Source organism: Cydia strobilella, chromosome 8 (assembly GCF_947568885.1).
Source record: "Cydia strobilella chromosome 8, ilCydStro3.1, whole genome shotgun sequence".
NCBI lineage: Eukaryota > Metazoa > Arthropoda > Insecta > Lepidoptera > Tortricidae > Cydia > Cydia strobilella.
The window spans coordinates 4,044,744-4,066,441 of record NC_086048.1 but is presented as its reverse complement, the minus strand read 5'-3'; the positions used below and the strand labels follow the sequence as shown (position 1 = coordinate 4,066,441).

Genomic DNA, 21,698 nt, shown 5'->3' with positions numbered 1-21,698 from the left:
CGATTTCGCGACTGTTTTTGGACATTGTCTATCAAAACTCTGTCAAATTTCCTTCTAGAAGATAGAACTGTGTGTATTCTAGTGCACTAGGGTTCTAGCTATCCAGAACTGCTGAGATGCTATTTGTAAGACCTGCATTGGCTGGGATGCTAATCTAAGAACATAGCATTTACTCGATTTTGAGACTATTTTCGGACATAGTCTATCAAAACTCCATAAAATTTTGTTCTAGAAGATAGAACTGTGTGTATTCTAGTGCATTAGTGAGGTCGCTATCCAGAACTGCTGAGATGCCGGGTATCAGACCTGCATTGGCTGGGATGCCAGCTCAGAACTTAGCAATTTCTCGATTTTGAGACTATTTTCGGACAGCCCATCAAAACTCGGTCAAATTTCGTGATAGAAGATAGAACTGTGTGTTTTCTAGTGCACTAGGGAGCTGGCTATCCAGAACTGCTGAGATGCTGTGTATAAGACCTGCATTGGCTGGAATGCTAGCTCAGAACTTAGCAATTACTCGATTTAGCGACTATTTTCGGATATAGTTTATCAAAACTCTGTAAAATTTCCTTCTAGAAGATAGAACTGTGTGTATTCTAGTGGAATAGGGAGCTGGCTATCCAGAACTGCTGAGATGCTGGGAGTAAGACCTGCAGTGGCGGGGATGCTAGCTCACAACTAAGCAATTTCTCGATTTTGAGACAATTTTCGGACAGTCTGTCAAAACTCTGCCAATTTTCGTTCTAGAAGACAGAACTGTGTGTATTCTAGTGCACTAGTGAGCTGTCTATCCAGAACTGCTGAGATGCTGGTTGTAAGACCTGCATTGGCTGGGATGTTAGCTCAGAACTTAGCAATTTCTTGATTTTGCGACTATTTTCGGACATAGTCTATCAAAACTGTCAAATTTACGTCTAGAAGATAGAACTGTGTGTATTCTAGTGCACTAGTAAGCTGGCTATTTAGAACTGCTGAGATGCCGGGTATCAGATCAGCATTGCCTGGGATGCTATGCCCAGAACTTAGCAATTACTCGATTTCGCGACTGTTTTTGGACATTGTCTATCAAAACTCTGTCAAATTTCCTTCTAGAAGATAGAACTGTGTGTATTCTAGTGCACTAGGGTTCTAGCTATCCAGAACTGCTGAGATGCTGGTTGTAAGACCTGCATTGGCTGGGATGCTAATCTAAGAACATAGCATTTACTCGATTTTGAGACTATTTTCAGACATAGTCTATCAAAACTCTGTCAAATTTCCTTCTAGAAGATAGAACTGTGTGTATTCTAGTGCACTAGGGTTCTAGCTATCCAGAACTGCTGAGATGCTGGGTGTAAGACCTGCATTGGCTGGGATGCTAGCTCACAACTAAGCAATTTCTCGATTTTGAGACAATTTTCGGACAGTCTGTCAAAACTCTGCCAATTTTCGTTCTAGAAGACAGAACTGTGTGTATTCTAGTGCACTAGTGAGCTGGCTATTTAGAACTGCTGAGATGCCGGGTATCAGATCAGCATTGGCTGGGATGCTATGCCCAGAACTTAGCAATTACTCGATTTCGCGACTGTTTTCGGACATTGTCTATCAAAACTATGTCAAATTTCCTTCTAGAAGATAGAACTGTGTGTATTCTAGTGCACTAGGGTTCTAGCTATCCAGAACTGCTGAGATGCTGGTTGTAAGACCTGCATTGGCTGGGATGCTAATCTAAGAACATAGCATTTACTCGATTTTGAGACTATTTTTGGACAGTCTGTCAAAACTCTGCCAATTTTCGTTCTAGAAGACAGAACTGTGTGTATTCTAGTGCAATAGTGAGCTGGCTATTTAGAACTGCTGAGATGCCGGGTATCAGATCAGCATTGGCTGGGATGCTATGCTCAGAACTTAGCAATTACTCGATTTCGCGACTGTTTTTGGACATTGTCTATCAAAACTGTGTCAAATTTCCTTCTAGAAGATAGAACTGTGTGTATTCTAGTGCACTAGGGTTCTAGCTATCCAGAACTGCTGAGATGCTGGTTGTAAGACCTGCATTGGCTGGGATGCTAGCTCATAACTAAGCAATTTCTCGATTTTGAGACAATTTTCGGACAGTCTGTCAAAACTCTGCCAATTTTCGTTCTAGAAGACAGAACTGTGTGTATTCTAGTGCAATAGTGAGCTGGCTATCCAGAACTGCTGAGATGCCGGGTATCAGACCTGCATTGGCTGGGATGCCAGCTCAGAACTTAGCAATTTCTCGATTTTGAGACAATTTTCGGACAGTCTGTCAAAACTCTGCCAATTTTCGTTCTAGAAGACAGAACTGGGTGTATGCTAGTGCACTAGTGAGCTGGCTAATTAGAACTGCTGAGATGCCGGGTATCTGATCGGCATTGCCTGGGATGCTATGCCCAGAACTTAGCAATTACTCGATTTCGCGACTGTTTTTGGACATTGTCTATCAAAACTGTGTCAAATTTCCTTCTAGAAGATAGAACTGTGTGTATTCTAGTGCACTAGGGTTCTAGCTATCCAGAACTGCTGAGATGCTGGTTGTAAGACCTGCATTGGCTGGGATGCTAATCTAAGAACATAGCATTTACTCGACTTTGAGACTATTTTCGGACATAGTCTATCAAAACTCCATAAAATTATGTTCTAGAAGATGAAACTGTGTGTATTCTAGAGCATTAGTGAGGTGGCTATCCAGAACTGCTGAAATGCCGGGTATCAGACCTGCATTGGCTGGGATGCCAGCTCAGAACTTAGCAATTTCTCGATTTTGAGACAATTTTCGGACAGTCTGTCAAAACTCTGCCAATTTTCGTTCTAGAAGACAGAACTGTGTGTATTCTAGTGCACTAGTGAGCTGGCTATTTAGAACTGCTGAGATGCCGGGTATCAGATCAGCATTGGCTGGGATGCTATGCTCAGAACTTAGCAATTACTCGATTTCGCGACTGTTTTCGGACATTGTCTATCAAAACTCTGTCAAATTTCCATCTAGAAGATAGAGCTGTCTGTATTCTAATGCACTAGGGTTCTAGCTATCCAGAACTGCTGAGATGCTGGGTGTAAGACCTGCATTGGCTGGGATGCTAGCTCATAACTAAGCAATTTCTCGATTTTGAGACAATTTTCGGACAGTCTGTCAAAACTCTGCCAATTTTCGTTCTAGAAGACAGAACTGTGTGTATTCTAGTGCAATAGTGAGCTGGCTATCCAGAACTGCTGAGATGCCGGGTATCAGACCTGCATTGGCTGGGATGCCAGCTCAGAACTTAGCAATTTCTCGATTTTGAGACAATTTTCGGACAGTCTGTCAAAACTCTGCCAATTTTCGTTCTAGAAGACAGAACTGGGTGTATTCTAGTGCACTAGTGAGCTGGCTAATTAGAACTGCTGAGATGCCGGGTATCAGATCGGCATTGCCTGGGATGCTATGCCCAGAACTTAGCAATTACTCGATTTCGCGACTGTTTTCGGACATTGTCTATCAAAACTATGTCAAATTTCCTTCTAGAAGATAGAACTGTGTGTATTCTAGTGCACTAGGGTTCTAGCTATCCAGAACTGCTGAGATGCTGGTTGTAAGACCTGCATTGGCTGGGATGCTAATCTAAGAACATAGCATTTACTCGATTTTGAGACTATTTTCGGACATAGTCTATCAAAACTCCATAAAATTTAGTTCTAAAAGATAGAACTGTGTGTATTCTAGTGCATTAGTGAGGTGGCTATCCAGAACTGCTGAGATGCCGGGTATCAGACCTGCATTGGCTGGGATGCCAGCTCAGAACTTAGCAATTTCTCGATTTTGAGACTATTTTCGGACAGCCCATCAAAACTCGGTCAAATTTCGTGATAGAAGATAGAACTGTGTGTTTTCTAGTGCACTAGGGAGCTGGCTATCCAGAACTGCTGAGATGCTGTGTATAAGACCTGCATTGGCTGGAATGCTAGCTCAGAACTTAGCAATTACTCGATTTAGCGACTATTTTCGGATATAGTTTATCAAAACTCTGTAAAATTTCCTTCTAGAAGATAGAACTGTGTGTATTCTAGTGGAATAGGGAGCTGGCTATCCAGAACTGCTGAGATGCTGGGAGTAAGACCTGCAGTGGCGGGGATGCTAGCTCACAACTAAGCAATTTCTCGATTTTGAGACAATTTTCGGTCAGTCTGTCAAAACTCTGCCAATTTTTGTTCTAGAAGACAGAACTGTGTGTATTCTAGTGCACTAGTGAGCTGGCTATCCAGAACTGCTGAGATGCTGGTTGTAAGACCTGCATTGGCTGGGATGCTAGCTCAGAACTTAGCAATTTCTTGATTTTGCGACTATTTTCGGACATAGTCTATCAAAACTGTCAAATTTACGTCTAGAAGATAAAACTGTGTGTATTCTAGTGCACTAGTAAGCTGGCTATTTAGAACTGCTGAGATGCCGGGTATCAGATCAGCATTGGCTGAGATGCTATGCCCAGAACTTAGCAATTACTCGATTTCGCGATTATTTTCGGATATAGTTTATCAAAACTCTGTAAAATTTCCTTCTAGAAGATAGAACTGTCTGTATTCTAGTGCACTAGGGTTCTAGCTATCCAGAACTGCTGAGATGCTGGTTGTAAGATCTGCATTGGCTGGGATGCTAGCTCAGAACTTAGCTATTTCTTGATTTTGCGACTATTTTCGAACATAGTCTATCAAAACTCTGTCAAATTTCCGTCTAGAAGATAGAACTGTGTGTATTCTAGTGCACTAGTGAGCTGGCTATTTAGAACTGCTGAGATGCCGGGTATCAGATCAGCATTGCCTGGGATGCTATGCCCAGAACTTAGCAATTACTCGATTTCGCGACTGTTTTTGGACATTGTCTATCAAAACTCTGTCAAATTTCCTTCTAGAAGATAGAACTGTGTGTATTCTAGTGCACTAGGGTTCTAGCTATCCAACACTGCTGAGATGCTGGTTGTAAGACCTGCATTGGCTGGGATGCTAATCTAAGAACATAGCATTTACTCGATTTTTTGACTATTTTCGGACATAGTCTATCAAAACTCCATAAAATTTAGTTCTAAAAGATAGAACTGTGTGTATTCTAGTGCATTAGTGAGGTGGCTATCCAGAACTGCTGAGATGCCGGGTATCAGACCTGCATTGGCTGGGATGCCAGCTCAGAACTTAGCAATTTCTCGATTTTGAGACAATTTTCGGACAGTCTGTCAAAACTCTGCCAATTTTCGTTCTAGAAGACAGAACTGTGTGTATTCTAGTGCACTAGTGAGCTGGCTATTTAGAACTGCTGAGATGCCGGGTATCAGATCAGCATTGGCTGGGATGCTAGCTCAGAACTTAGCAATTACTCGATTTTGAGACAATTTTCGGACAGTCTGTCAAAACTCTGCCAATTTTCGTTCTAGAAGACAGAACTGTGTGTATTCTAGTGCACTAGTGAGCTGGCTATTTAGAACTGCTGAGATGCCGGGTATCAAATCAGCATTGGCTGGGATGCTATGCTCAGAACTTAGCAATTTCTCTAATGCGAGACTATTTTCGGACATAGTCTTTCAAAACTCTGCCAAATTTCGTTCTAGAAGACAGAACTGTGTGTATTCTAGTGCACTAGAGACCTGACTAACCAGAACTGCTGAGATGCTGGGTACCAGACCCGCATTGGCTGGGATGCTAATCTAAGAACATAGCATTTACTCGATTTTGTGACTATTTTCGGACATAATCTATCAAAACTCTATCAAATTTCGTTCTAGAAGATAGAACTGTGTGTATTTTAGTGCACTAGTGAGCTGGCTATCCAGAACTGCTGAGATGCCGGGTATCAGACCTGCATTGGCTGGGATGCCAGCTCAGAACTTAGCAATTTCTCGATTTTGAGACTATTTTCGGACAGCCCATCAAAACTCGGTCAAATTTCGTGATAGAAGATAGAACTGTGTGTTTTCTAGTGCACTAGGGAGCTGGCTATCCAGAACTGCTGAGATGCTGTGTATAAGACCTGCATTGGCTGGAATGCTAGCTCAGAACTTAGCAATTACTCGATTTAGCGACTATTTTCGGATATAGTTTATCAAAACTCTGTAAAATTTCCTTCTAGAAGATACAACTGTGTGTATTCTAGTGCACTAGGCATCTGGCTATCCGGAACTGCTGAGATGCTAGCTGTCAAATTTGGGATTTTAGCTCAAACTTGGCTTTAATCAGAATATACCTACAATTTCTTTTGATGTTCGTGTCCCATACATATATGGAAAAAAAATTTTTTACAGTTTTGACTAGAACTCATTATATATCGTCTAGAAATGTTAGTATCTTACGTTGGAATGCTATTTTGAGGCTGTGGAGTGGATAACGGCTGGGATGCTGGAGTGTCAAAATGTGAAGTTAGCATCTCATTTTCAAATTTCATTTTTTTCGCGAAAATGAGCAGAACTATGAAAAAAAACCACCTAGAACTGTAGAACTATTAGGGATGCTACTAGAACTCTTAAAAAAGATTGAGATGCTAGCACTTGATATGCTAGGTTCACAGACACATCACGCTAGCCATTTGCGAGCGAGTTGGCGCGTGCCACGGCTCACACACAATGGCACACAATGGCCGTCCGCTCGCAAAAAAGAGACAGTGGCTTTTGTTTAACAGATTACCGTCTTAGACGAAAAAGTCATTTGAGAAGATGAAGACCATACTTACACTTACACTTACTTACTTACTTATACTTACTTAGGTACATTGCAAGTTAATAAAAAGCTTGTAAAATGGTGATAGTGAGGAATACAACGCAAGGAGGAAAATGGTGATACGATAACAAAGTCTTCGCGATAAAAAATCGGATCAATACTTAGATTAGACACATTTAGCCTTTATGGCCTTTATACAGCGTAGTTATACTGTCATAGCATGACCATAACAATGTTGTAATTATAAAGACGAGACCCTTGCCAGCTTCGTCGATAACTTGCTTCTTAAGGCGACAGATTTAGTAAATGTTAAGAGGCCGGTGTCGATTTTAGTCGCAAAAATGTAAAATTGATAGATTTAGTCCGTGAAATTTTACACCTTTTGTTACCTAATTGAAATAAAAAATACTGATTTCTATTAGCACGTCTTCTTATCGTACCTTTCATCAGATCAGTTTTTTGAAAACAGACTTACTAAATTAGCAATGTTTGCTTTTCTGATGGGCGTTTAGGTAAACGCGCGTAAAGCACTAATTTTGTCGCTCTTATTTGTAAGTTTCGTAAAGTTTGGACGGCTAAACATGGTAATTTTGTATTACACATATCCTGTACTTGACGTTTATCAGACTACATTTTTATTATTATGACTTTGAAGTAGTGTAAATGATAGTTAGACGAAATCAATTTTCTCCAGAAATTACTTCAAAACAAGTGACAATTTCTCTGAAAATCGACTTTTGATACTTAAACAATCTACAACATTTGCTGAAACTATACTTATACATCAATTTGTATAATTTACCACCATGATTATTTGATGAATTTTTAAAAACTGCCCCTTCTCTTCATGCATTACCGGTGACGCACGCTCGCGACCTCATTATTAAAAGGCAAGATGAGAAGACGTGCTAATAGAAATCAATACTTGTTATTTAGATATTACGTAAAAAAACGTGTATAATTTCAACGACTAAATCTATCAATTTTACATTTTTGCTCCAAAATCGACTACGGCCTCTTAACGATGTAAACATGCAAAGTAATGGCGTGCCGGGTCGTTACCCGGTTCAAGCCGTTAGCGAAATGGCGTTTACAATATTTATTGTAGGTAAAATACTTATGTAAATCTCTCTTGTGTGGACTAGGGTAGTCCCTTGTGTGTAGTACTTATGCGGGTAGACATTGCATATTCGTAATTTGCTTAATCGAGCCATTGCCATTTTATTAAAGTTGTACACTACACTATTTTAGATTTGGGATTTATTGTTATTTCTACTCAGAATCAAGTTCTTCCGATCCTAGTAAGTGTCCCGAGATTTCCATACATATGTCGTTCCTAGTTAGATTGATATATATTAATAGTCAACTACTGTAAAAAAATTATTACAATTTTTAAAAATCCTTAAAATTTCAGTCACCCTACATATCAAAGCCACCCCGCTTTACGGTACTGGTCCTCTGTGCCGGTTCTATACGTAGTAATAATAGTCCAATGGCCAGATGGGCTTCAATTACACTACTTTTCATTGCACACCTCAATAAAAAAACCGGCCAAGTGTGAGTCGGACTCGCGCACCGAGGGTTCCGTACTTTTTTAGTATTTGTTGTTGTAGCGGCAACAGAAATACATCTGTGAAAATTTCAGCTGTCTAGCTATCACGGTTCATTAGATACAGCCTGGTGACAGACAGACGGACAGACTGATAGCGGAGTTTTAGTAATAGGGTCCCGTTTTTAGCCTTTGGGTACGGAACCCTAAAAACAATAAACAGAGAATTCAGCAATTTATGTCGATCTCTTCCAGATAGAGATTATGAAGAGAAAATTAAATACATTTATACATGTCAGTAGTTATAGCAAATGCAATGAAAGAAACCTAACACAAAATAAAACAAAGGCACTATACAAATAAAAATACTATGGCATGCGTCAAAAATGACCCGATTCATCAGTGCGTGGGTTGCGGCTAAAAACAGTGGCCCCATTTACCTTTGACACTGGAACTAGCAACAGGCCTTTCAAAAGCTCTTACTTAATGACTTTTTAAAGTAGATTGCATGGTGGTAAAAATAGGGGATATTACTGCAATGTTCTGCCACCAGAGTGCAGCACTAGCCTTTTTAGTAAACCATAGAGTAACTAACTTATACATACTGTACCTTTAACAGGTTTTTGACAAGTTTTCAGAGATAATATAAATTATGACATTGATGCATCAAAGCGGTTTTTTTACAGAAAAAACCGCTACTAAACACAAAAGCTAAATATAAAAATTGCTTCTAAAAATCGGCAATATGTATGTTTAAAAAAACATGATATATGCGCTCTCGGGCACGCACTTCCATCTCGCTCACGCTTACGCTCAGTGAGAGTGGAACGCAAACTTTATTGGGCCTTAAACTAAGGTGACACGATGAGCTGATAAAAACCGGCCAAGTGCGAGTCGGACTCGCGCACGAAGGGTTCCGTACCATTACGAAAAAAAAAACAGCAAAAAAAATCACGTTTGTTGTATGGGAGCCCCACTTAAATATTTATATTATTCTGTTTTTAGTATTTGTTGTTATAGCGGCAACAGAAATACATCATCTATGAAAATTTCAACTGTCTAGCTATCACGGTTCATGAGATACAGCCTGGTGACAGACAGACGGACGGACAGACGGACAGCGGAGTCTTAGTAACAGGGTCCCGTTTTTACCCTTTGGGTACGGAACCCTAAAAATCGTAAAATTCTACCATTAATTTTTTTTCCTTTTTTTATTAGTTACGAGTCGAGTTCTATCATATCACATATGATAAATATTTATTAGTTTCCCATAATTAGTTTAATTCATAATGTGTTTTTCTGCAAGAACAGATAGTACAGGAAATAGACTTGATGGATTGATTACTTATCTTTTTCCGCCCAATGGCTTACACGATTGTATCAAAGGAAGCCCTCTAATGAACCTTTAAACCTGAACTTATTATAATAATCTACACTAGTTTAACTAGAAATCTAATACATGTATGTATAGGTATTCATTCACTTGAGATTATTTGGAGGCAAGGGAAAAAGACACGCTTCAAACTTTTTTTCTTGTAAAACAAACGATAACAACATTATTATCAAAATACTGTACTAAATTTGGTACATAATTTTAATCGCAATATGTCTTTTCTCACTTGGGAAGCAAGTTTTAGGAGGAGAATATAATATCTAGAAACCACTGAACCTAGTGGAAGCAATATAAGACCATACGGCAGGCCGGTGGGGGTCTCGAAAGCTGGCAACAACGCGTCTGCCACTTTCAATGCCTTGTCTTTCAAAATACTGTCGCAAGTCAACGCGCTGAAGAAGAGGACAAAAACTCACCTTAGTGGAAATTCATGAGAGCATACGGCAGACCGGTGGGGGTCTCGAAAGCTGGCAACAGCGCGTCGGCCACTTCAACAGCCTTATCTTTGAAGATGCTGTCGCCAGTTAATGAGTAGTAGGACTCCAGCAACTTACCTTCGTGGAGGGATTGATCAGAGCATACGGCAGGCCGGTAGATGTCTCAAAAGCTGGCAACAGCGCGTCGGCCACTTCCACAGCCTTATTTTTGAAGATGCTGTCGCCAGTTTATGAGTGGTAGGACTCCAGGATGGGTAGGGGTCTCGAAAGCTGGCAACAGCGCGTCGGCCACTTCCACAGCCTTATCTTTGAAGATGCTGTCGCCAGTTAATGAGTAGCAGGACTCCCGCAACTTACCTTAGTGGAGGGATTGATGAGAGTATACGGCAGGCCTGTAGGGGTCTCGAAAGCTGGCAACAGCGCGTTAGCGACCTCTACAGCCTTATCTTTGAAGATGCTGTCGCCAGTTAATGAGTAGCAGGACTCCCGCAACTTACCTTAGTGGAGGGATTGATGAGAGCATACGGCAGGCCGGTAGGGGTCTCGAAAGCTGGCAACAGCGCGTCGGCGATCTCTACAGCCTTATCCTTGAAGATGCTGTCGCCAGTTAATGAGTAGCAGGACAACAGACCGCCGACGAAGCGGATGTTCGTCTCGAACACCGACAGCTCGGAATCCTGGTGAACAAAATATTGTATTAGTTTGAGTTTCTACAAGCTTAAGTTTGAGTTAAAATCTTGTAAATCGGAAAAAAAATTACATGTCGGACGCCTCGGCCCGGGCCCGGCCCGGTCTAGCGTGAGTTATCCTTTAATTGGGTCCAATGGATCATTGTGAAGAAAAGTCGGAAGGCTGTATAAAATTACGAGGTAATTAAGCTGGTCAATAGAATCTTTATAAATAATCAAAACGCTATTGCGTTTGGGATCGTTAGAATTTATGACAACATTACCGTCGATTATAACCGTCCATTTTTTTGTTAACAAACATCGCATAAAATTAAGGTCGGCACTAGGTATGTACAGTCGAAGGCAAAAATATCGATACAGACAAATGGCTCAAAAATATGTGAACACGACTTTATTGTCTAAGGTGTAAGAGCGTACACATATTTTTGAAACTTTGGGAATGTAAATATATTTATGCCTTGACTGTACAGCGCCAATGAAGGCAAAGTATTTGTTTAATGTAAAGGTACCATCTGGATTCAGACTGCACCAGCATTTACTGCTGCAGTATTACGGCGCTACTGCAAATTTCAAAAATTGTGGCATCAACATTGATAATAACATTTGTGGCAGCAATGCAGTCGGCAGTAATGTTGCGCCGCAGCAGTTATGCTACCGACTGCAATACTGCAGGAAACGTCAAATTTAATACTGGAGTAGTCTGAATCAAAACGGTAATGTATCGACCATAAGGAACACTTATCATGCATGTTTAGTGGTTTCGTATATGTTAATGCATAGGTACGCCCTTTCAAGTATTTGCAACAAGTGGGTGTATAAGACACGGCTTATGTCATTCTAGATATATGATGGCGCTCAAAAAGTCGATTTATCTTTGTCTTATACGATAAACAACATAAACTATAAATAAAAGCAACTTTGCTAACACAGCCATTTTCTGGACTGAGATTTTTGAACTTAACCTTGCCAAGTTTTCGTTTGGTATAGATATTTTAGCCAGAAAAGGTAAGGTCTGGTGGTAAGTAATTAGCTACATACCTGTAAAATTTTCTGCATTGCAGCATCGTTTGACACTTTCTCAGTAATTAGTTAACGAAACCTTACCCTGACGTCAATTTTATTCTCTACTTCGTTTTATCCAAATCCTCGACGATGAAATTAAGAAAAGGCAAGTAACATTTAGCGGGCATAAGTCAAATTAATGACAGTTCATTTTCTGGGATCAAATTTCAAAAGTTTTGTCCATTTTAACGGTCATCCCAAAGTCCGTTAAATAACCTCATATAGCTGTTAATGTCCAGTCCATCGTGAAGGACATGTTAGCATTGTTTGACGGTTAGTTATGATTGATGGCTACGGATGAATGCGAGTAAATTATGCACTGGACCGTTGTGTCCTATTTAAGCTATTCCTAATTTTCCCACGTACTCAAAGCTTCGTGATAATTTGCCTTCAATTTCTAACTTTCGAGTAATGTGTTTCTTGATTTGTATTTCACTCACTATTTGCCATTTACTATGTATAATAAAACATTCAATGATATTACGTGGCCACTGTAGCGTAGCTCATGATAAGCAGGCTTGAAATTAAAAGATAACATGTGTGTTGATAGCTTCGGGATGAGTATTCAAGACAAGGAAAGCACATAGAGTAGCCTCACATGTATAAGCGTTTAAATCTACATAATAAATAAACAATCAACCAAGGGATTCCCTGGGGCCGTTGAAAATGGGGCTCGTTTTAATAAATTTTACACGTCTGCACAGTCCAATAAGAAAGAGAATGCGACATACGACTCATGTACTACGAAGGGATAACGTGATCATCTGTGAAACATCTATTTTGTTATGTAGTGATAAGTCTGTACGTGTACTACGTATTTATTTACTGCAACAAAAGTAAAACAGTGTAACCTGGTTGTGGTCTTATGTAAGACGGCAGTACTTCCAATTTAAACTACTTCTAAATTGAACGAGATGAAATTCCAGTGCGCCCTCTATTTGCTACACAATCCTTCATCTACAAGTAACAACATAGTAATCTCCTATGTATTATCTCCATATTCAGGTTTAGTTGCATAACATTTGCACTATCGACGTGTAATCTCCACTCGAAGCGTGTACACTTAGGAGCAATTAAAGGCACTTGGTTCGGTTGTCGCGATCGCGCGATACGCGCTGACGGCTGATTAGACGGTTCATTAAATAGTCGTTAGCTAGTTATCGCCGTTCCGGTAAACTGCAGTTTTCTGTTACCTTTAAAAGCATTAGTAAGATAAAAAGATGAGTTGAATTAAATATTTTTGAAAGAACTTGTACTTGACGTTCATTAAGTTATTTTGTCGAATCGGTTCAAATGTCAATGACAAAGGAATGACGGGACTTGGAAAGTCTGCCCCAAAATTTTTCTGACGAACAGATACTTATCCCTCAAAGAAAACACAAATACCTACAGTTTTGATACCTACACAATAATCCAATGGAGTGACCTTCGTGCGTGAGCGCGTGCGGCAACCAACTGGTTTGCTTTGTTTGTACCGTGGACGGGACGAGTTTCGTAGGCATAAATCCGAGCTCGCACGGAGTTCCTTTTAGGCCTGATTACACAGTTCTTTAAATAGTCGTATGGTGTGCGATCGTTTTGTGAGGGACACACTATACTATAGTTACCTGTAGCTTTGGTTAACTGTAGGGGGAGTTATTAGCAACTTATTTACAACAATGGTTAAGTTTTAGATTTTCGGCAATAGGAAAATATCGTGAGGCTTCCCTCAATGACACGGCGAAACTTGCACGCTATTTAAATTATTTCTGTCAATCGATCCGCCAATCAGGCATAAGTTCATTTTTCATATTTTTTAAGCCAGTGGGCTTAGTGACCGAAAAAGCTAGAACAGCTTAAATACTATTTTGAAGAACATATATTTCTTTCCAATAATAAAAGGATGTGGAAAACTAATAAGATTTTCCAAAACATCAACAAATGGCGCTAGTTAGAACAGTGACGATCGTTCGTAATCTGTATCGAGTCTCTATGGACTTTCTACGTCGCGCTATCAAAGTTACCAAGTCAGTTACAAAATATACTCGTATCGTAAACTTCCGCGCAACTCTCATCGAACTTCGTTAGCAAGGCGCAACCTACCTAAAGAAACATCCTACATTTACTCGATTGATGACCTAATATGTCTTTTACTGCGAAACTACACCAACAGCTTGGAGAAAAAGCTTAGGGACTAATTACGGATTAACTATTCTATTATTCCAAAGACCAATGTTGGCGCTTCTTTGCCCACGTAATGCTATTCAGTATTCACCTTATTTTGAGGACCTAGTACCTAAAGAGGCTTGTGGCAACAAATTTTTCAAACCAGCAACTTTGTTCGTTTCGATACTTTCGGCCTGGGGTAGCCTGGAGACGCAAATAAACCGTCCGCGCAACAAGTTCAACTCATCCTGCCTCACATTAACATCATTTAATTAGCGGTCCAAACTGACGTAGAATTATGTAGTTCAATTTGCCGATTAAGGCCAACGAAGCCGCGCAACAAACAGATGTTCTCCAAGCGGGAACTTTTAACTAGTTCACCGCTGGAACAAAACTGGAACAATGTGATAATTGTTTTCATTCCGGTGTCGGCTGGGATGCTGCCAGGCTGTGTATCTATTAATGTTGGGGCGGATTGCTCGCGAGTTTTTAATTGAGAGAGCATGGAGTGACGAGCTCGGGATAGCTTGGCTCATGTTTGGTTAGTTGGTACTTATTCGTTTTAACACCGGATACATTCGAAGCATTTGTGAAAAGCATGAATCAATTCGGTTGATAGATTGTTGGTACACCTTATGAAAATCACTTGGAAGGATTTTATTTTGTGTAGATCGCGTCGGATTTTTACTTTCTAATTTCATTTATTATGTAAAAGGGAGAACGCAGACATCGGGAAAATTACCAGTATTCTTGCCCCTCACGTTTTTTAGACAGAAGGGTAAACCATTTTAGGTTTTCGTCTGTTCTCTTTCGTGCAAGGCCGGCTTTAGCGTGTTATTGTTCTGTGAAGTTAGTCATTAGAAAGGTACTCACGACTTCTCCAATATGTAGATGTTCCGCAACCCACTCCCGGCCCTCTCGGAACTCGTCCCTCAGCCCCATGAGGTATAATGTGTCGAGTCCGTCGACGATGGTGGCGCCTAGTTCGCCGTTACCAAACACGCTGGAGAGGTGGGCGCGTTTGGAGATCGGTTTCAGCTCGTTTTTGCCCCACGCGTAGAGCTTGTAGTTGTTCCACGCATGTCGCATCATCTGACGACAAAGAGGAATCATTAATATAAGGATCAATGCACTATAAAGAAACAAAAACTATTTCAACAAAAGCATCGTTTTCGTTCTAGGTACAGGTAATTCTTTGTCTTAGTTCTAATCAAGAAAATGAACCCAAACACGATGAGTTGACGTTGTTTTGTTACAGAGTATATATTCGTAAGCACCTTCGGGTTCTATCATCATAACAACTTTATGTCATAATAACAATCCATTACTTGCAGAATATTGAATTGGAACGGAATGTTGACCAAATTTTTATTTTATTTTATGTGATAGCAAACGAGCAGACGAGCCGCCTGATGGGAAGCAGTCATCGTCGCCCATGGACATAAGCAACATCACAGGAGCCACTTAAGCTATTTACGGGATTTGATTAACAGACATCGGGGCAATTAATTTGCCCCGATGTCTGTTAATCAAATCCTTAAAAATAAAAGCGTCAAACAGAAAATAACAGAACTGATGATGAAAATAATTAAAACAGGACGTCCCTGTCCAACTTGTTAACAAATCGCTCATCACAATGCAAAAGAACTTCTCGAATCTTATCCTTATAGTAAAGTATGTGTATCGATTTTTTAAACATTTTGAAAGCTTAAAATTGTGGCGTATCATTTTAAAACACAATGTTATATCAAAAACTTTAAGAATAAGAATTTAAGGACAAGAAGAATCTTTTAAAAGGGCGATTAGCCGTCGTCTCTCGGGTATAAACAAATAGGCCAGGCAACAAATGCTCAAAAAAGTTATAGGGAAAAATTTGACTAAACTTGACTTGTAACAAATTTAATCAGCTTTTGTTTTGTGTAAGTAGGTAGTCATGTCGCTAAGACGCAAAGTTTCCAAGATATGCGAAAAACCGAAAAATTTCAAACCCCCCCCCCCCCCCCCCGGTCAAGGCCTACGGCAGGGGACTTTTGATATGTTCACCTCCTAACTAATCCAAACAAAAAAAAACTGTAATAGATGTCATATATTAAAGAAAAAGTGACGAAGCCCTGTGGTGGCCTAGGGGTTTATGGCGTTAGCCGCGAATCCGCGATAGCTAAAGACGCCGGTTCTAATCCGGCCTTCACCACTAGAGGGCTTCGTCACTTTTTCTTTAATATACGACATCTATTACAGTTTTTAATGTATATATAGTAGTGTGACTACTTTAAAAGAAACAAATCAAAATATTTAATAAAATAATTTGATTTGTTCCCAAACTTGTTTAATCCAAACAAAGTTACGGAGTCGAAAAATTGTGTTCCAAGCATTTCCCTATACCTTCTTGTCTCTTGGACTAAAATATATTTATGAGACCAATGGCACATTTCACATCTCAAAGGCCGGAACGGGCGCTTCTTTTTAAAAGCCTCGCAAAGCCTCGTCGAGCAAGTTTTAATCTTGGCGGCTGCTCGCCGACGGAACTAATGAAAGGATATCGGTCTTTCGTCGGGCCATTAATTATTATTAGGTTGCTGGAACTTTGCGAGAAAGTCGCCAATGACTTGGAAAAACTGGAGACTTTACCAGTTACGGTTTAAAACGTCTGAGAGGTGGGAATTCATTGGGTGAACGAGTAGTTGGAATGAGAAATACTTGCGTTGGATGTTGGATGCAACGTCAATGAGCAGCGAACTAACTAGTTTAACAAGGCTTAATTATGATGTTTAGATACGCCAATTACAATTTAGCCGAGCATGACTGCATATTATGGTTTGGTTTCGGCTTCACGAAAATGTAATCAGTACATATACTCATTAATATAATGTCCCATTAATATTTACGCAATGTGGTTTACAAATATGTTTATACACAATAATATATATCTACGAGTATTATATACCTAATTAAGTTTTATCGCAAGCGTTTAAGTAAACGTAAGTAGCGTTTAAGGATGGCGATATATTTACATATACCTACTCATACTTCATACTTGCACTGTTGACATTGGATGTATTGGAAAAGCCCATAATTGAATAATATGATGCATGCACCGCGCTGCAAATTCGGCAGTGGACCGACCATGGCTATTGATTGATAAACATGAGGACAAAATGAGTTTTATCACCTCTACAACGTATTGCCGCCGTTGTGAAGGATCCGTAATATTGTCAAGTCCGTTCTGAACCGACAAATTTGTAGTTAGTGGATCTTCGCCGGGGAAGCGAGCGGCACGGGCGGAGCGTCCTGCAGGGTGCACTATTGGGCCCGTCGGGGTTCCAAGGTTGGACACTCGTATTAGTAAAATCATAGCACTGATAAATGTGAGACCCGCTATTGCCAAACGACATGGTAGACGCATGTTTGACGATTACACTAAATCCCGATTTAATGGAACGTCTACGTAAATAGGTACTGTATGACTAAATATGGTGTCTAATTTAATTAAATTGACACAGATTAATTAAAATAATCGTGCACTGATATTGACACAAATTAAATAAAACGTTCTTAATATTGAGAACTTTATTTGTTCCAAGATATGTTCCGACTAATTAATGTCAACTTATTGGTAACTAATTCGTAAATTTATTAGCGGTGCGTACGCGTCGCTCCGCCAATAGCGTTGGCGTGATACTAACGTGCGATATGAGAAAATGCTTATTGTTATCATCAATTGCCACGCGGAGATAATAAGTAATAACGTACACAGCGTAAGCCGCGTGCATACTATTATTTTATTACTATGGATAGATTCGCAATTCGCATAATTTGTACGTGATAATGAGGGACATTGTTTTCATTCAGTAATATATTAAGGTAATATTGGACGAAAATAGTTGTGTTCAGAGGATAGTAAATGGAAATATTAAAGTTTGTGGTCGTAAAAGTTCGATCCCGGAACTTATTGCTACAGGTTTCCGATTTCAAATTCAAATAATTTTCGAACGCGTAGTGCGAGGGAGACGCAGATTTTTTGTTAGATTCGTGAGCTTTGCGGATTTATTTGTAACAATACGGGAAAGACGAGTTTCATTTATCATTGACACAGAAACAACAATAATAAACAATCACCGAATACCGACAATTCCACGCATTATATTTCTAAATATATTAAGTAGTATAACGTACATAATAATACCAGTAACAATACCTACAAGAACGATACGGAAACCAATTCAGATTCAAACATACACATCCTAAGTCGAAGCCGAAGCCCTATTTTATAATGATGATAACAGTCATATTTACAGATCACAGAGTTGACAAATAGATAGATGTAGTAGGGTCAATAAGACAAAACAGTGACTTCATGATGACAGGCCGATTTCGCACGCAAACATCGGGTTTGACCCATACGGCTACCACCAGTTTGACACTGACATAAGCTAGCGTGTGCGTCACTTACTCTCTATGCATCTTGTTCGTACTCGCATATTAGTGCAAGCGAGATGTATAGAAAGTAAGTTACGCAGACGTTAACGAATATGGCAGTTTGACACTGCTAAGGCAGTCGTGGTAACCATAAGTATACCATTCACTGCTCAGCCCCCGAGTAGGTTCACAGCCACCTAGTGAATATGTTCATTCATGTCAGTAAACACGAGTAAATCGGCGTGTTAAGAAATCACAATGTTGTCTTAGCGAACCTACCTCTGCCAATCTTTCAATTCTGAGGTAATAGTAGTAATAAAAGTCTGTTGCTAATGTTGCTATATAGGTGAAAAATTATAGAAAGCAGTTATCCTCCATTTATGTCAAAGAAATGTTCATGAAGTTACAATAATGATACAATCCCGAACACTGACGTCATTTGTTTACGTACCATAACGCTTAAAGCTGACGAACCAATGTGTTGTAGTTATATACTCGTATTACATGAAACACAATATCTACTGTCTGGATTCAACCAAGTTTGTGGCGGGGGTAAAAGACCTCGCAATGTACACATTCACCGCTGGGGATAGCATTTAGATTTATCTGTAGTTTTCAGACTAGAATAATCATGGAATTCAAATAAAAGTTGGCTGGCGATGGCTTCAAACTTTGTAAGAATTAAACCTTAGAAAAGTTCCAAAACACTGATTTAAACTTACGATATTTACTCATTATTATTTACATGAGTAATAAAAGTTTCAAGTCAAACAGACCCCCAAATCTATACTAACAGACTACGCAAGTTAATAGTTATGGTATAAACTTTTCAGTTATCAATTCGAAAGGGACAGGTAGTCTTAACTCGCGCGAGATATTGTCGCGCGGCTATATCTACCTAAAACCCTACATATTTCGTCTCAATATTTTATACGCTGTTATTAGTATGGACACCGCTTAAGAAGGATTCTAGCCTTAATACATTTTATCCATCACATTAACTAATATTTTGGGTTCAAGAACGGTAATTCAGATATTTCGCAAGAAAAAGGATAACCTTTAACCTAAATTCTAATTAATGTCTGTCGCAAGCACAGAATTGAGATTATGTGGGAATGTATATATGTATTTTATTTGGTACATATGTATGTATATGAAACTAAATGAAGACTTGTCTTCCTAAAAGAGAGATTGCACAATGTCACGTAGAAAATGATGTATGTCGGATGGTGTTTTTAAATCTACTGAACTTTTCGATGGACTTTGAATCGTATGCATCTAAATTTACGTTTTTTTTAAATAGTCCGAATAATTGTAGTTAACTACATATACCTAGTCGGCTCATAAGTTCTGTCACTGGCCTTTAAAATTTAAATTTGGAACTCCTAAAACAAAAACCGTTCTGCATTTGAATTTCGAATCTTTATTAAATATTTGAGTAGTATAATTTTGCAATTTTCTGTTTTCTTCAACATGGAGTGGACGCTTAAAGATAGCCGTACCGCAATAATTGCACTATATCGTTGTGGTCACTCGCCGACTAAAATTTTAAAGCTACTTGAAAATTTAAAATTCTCTCTAAGATTTGTGTATCGTACCATAGAAAGATACAGTGAGGTCTCTAGTTTAAATGACAAGAAAAGAAGCGGTCGTCCGCGTACAGCTAGGACTCCAGCGGTTGTACAAGCAATTAGGGCACGCATTGCCAGAAATCCCGCTAGGAAACAAAAAGTTATGGCCCTCCAGATGGGTTTGAGCAAAAACACGGTGAAAAGAGTGCTTATAAACGAAAAACTGGCCATCTTCTCAATGGTCGGCTTAAAGCTTTAAGGCTTAAAAGATCTAAAGCTTTATTGAAGAAGTACGCTAAAAATAAGCACCGTTGTATACTGTTTTCGGACGAGAAAATATTTGACATAGAAGAAAACTGTAATACACAAAATGATAGAGTGTACGCTCGCAATAGTAAAGAAGCGTCTAATAGCATTCCCCGTATTCAAAGAGGTCATCACCCTTCATCTGTGATGGTTTGGCTGGGAGTTTCTTATGCGGGCGTCACTAGTATGCATTTTTGTGAGAAAGGAGTAAAAACTAGTGCCAAAGTGTACCAAGACACGGTGTTGACTAATATTGTGAAACCACTATCCCATACGATGTTTCTAAACCAGCATTGGGTTTTCCAGCAGGACTCTGCTCCAGCCCATAAGGCAAAGTCTACACAAGCCTGGCTCGCCTCCAATAAAATCGACTTTATATGGCATGAAGATTGGCCCTCCTCTAGCCCAGATCTTAATCCTTTAGACTATAAAATATGGCAGTATTTAGAGGAAAAGGTGTGCTCAAAACCTCATGCAAATCTAGACTCGCTGAAAAAAACTCTTGCTACGGCAGTGGCCAATATCGACATGAAAGTGGTGCGTGAATCCATTGACGACTGGCCACGAAGACTTCAAGCCTGTGTAGATAATTATGGCGGTCATTTTGAATAAATGTTATACGTTTAGATTCTCTAGTTTATAAGCTTTCAAACGCTGTACGAATTATACGGAATAAACTTAAACTTTTGATTTTATTTGATACTATGTATATGACAGAACTTATGAGCCGACTAGGTAGAGTTATACACCTAATAATAAAAAAATCCCGAAAAGTGTGATTAAACAGATTTTTTTAAATTTAGTTTTAAGTACTAATATGAGACATGCTCTTTTTCGGTTAATCCATACATTCAAATGAGAAGCGTTACGCTACGTAGTCTGCATTCTGCCACGTGAATCATATGAATCATATCTAATAAATATTTTACGAAGAGAAACTATCGATTTTACCAGTTTTCATTGTTCTCGGTGCGGCTTTTTTAGGATCGCATTTAATGTTTTTCTGTCTTTGTAAAAAAAATCCTGTTATTTAGGTATGTACGTCCTGCTTTTTTATTTCGCGTATAAGCTCTAACACCAAGAAGTCACACTGAAAGGCGTCGGGAATCCAATCTCGGTAACGGCAATTAAGATCCGTCGGCGCTACGAGTACGGGGCTATGGGCCATCCGTAAATTCAGTTGCAGATTTACTGCCACTTGCCAAGGACTTTATACGGTTGTTTTCAAGTGCCATGTGTGTTGTCTTCATTATCACGAGGGACTACAGTATGGGGTTCCCACAAAAAGGAGTGTGAAGGTTTCTAAACACATGTGATACTGCAGGAGAGGCGTTCATAATAGGCTGCGGTGAACGCTTAAGCCGCATTCACATATGTCTGATGCACCAGAGAAATGTGAACGCAACCATAGTAAATGTATGAAACCGATACTCGTCACAACACAACACG

At 39.5% G+C, this 21,698-nt stretch overlaps 1 protein-coding gene across 2 annotated transcripts in view; it reads right to left on the bottom strand.

Moving 5' to 3' along the window:
- LOC134743460 (mannosyl-oligosaccharide alpha-1,2-mannosidase IA-like) overlaps window positions 1-21,698 on the bottom strand; it is a 154,067-nt gene that overhangs the window by 24,844 nt on the left and 107,525 nt on the right. The window contains exons 1-3 of one of the 2 annotated variants that reach the window (XM_063676896.1): window positions 17,126-17,479; window positions 14,830-15,048; window positions 10,558-10,737 (exon numbers count right to left, since the gene is read on the bottom strand). In XM_063676896.1, the coding sequence (XP_063532966.1) occupies window positions 10,558-10,737; window positions 14,830-15,048; window positions 17,126-17,359 (633 nt within the window). In that variant the 5' untranslated portion in view covers window positions 17,360-17,479. Of the gene's footprint in view, window positions 1-10,557; window positions 10,738-14,829; window positions 15,049-17,125; window positions 17,480-21,698 lie in introns of those variants that run through there. The other variant, XM_063676895.1, reaches the window with a different exon arrangement.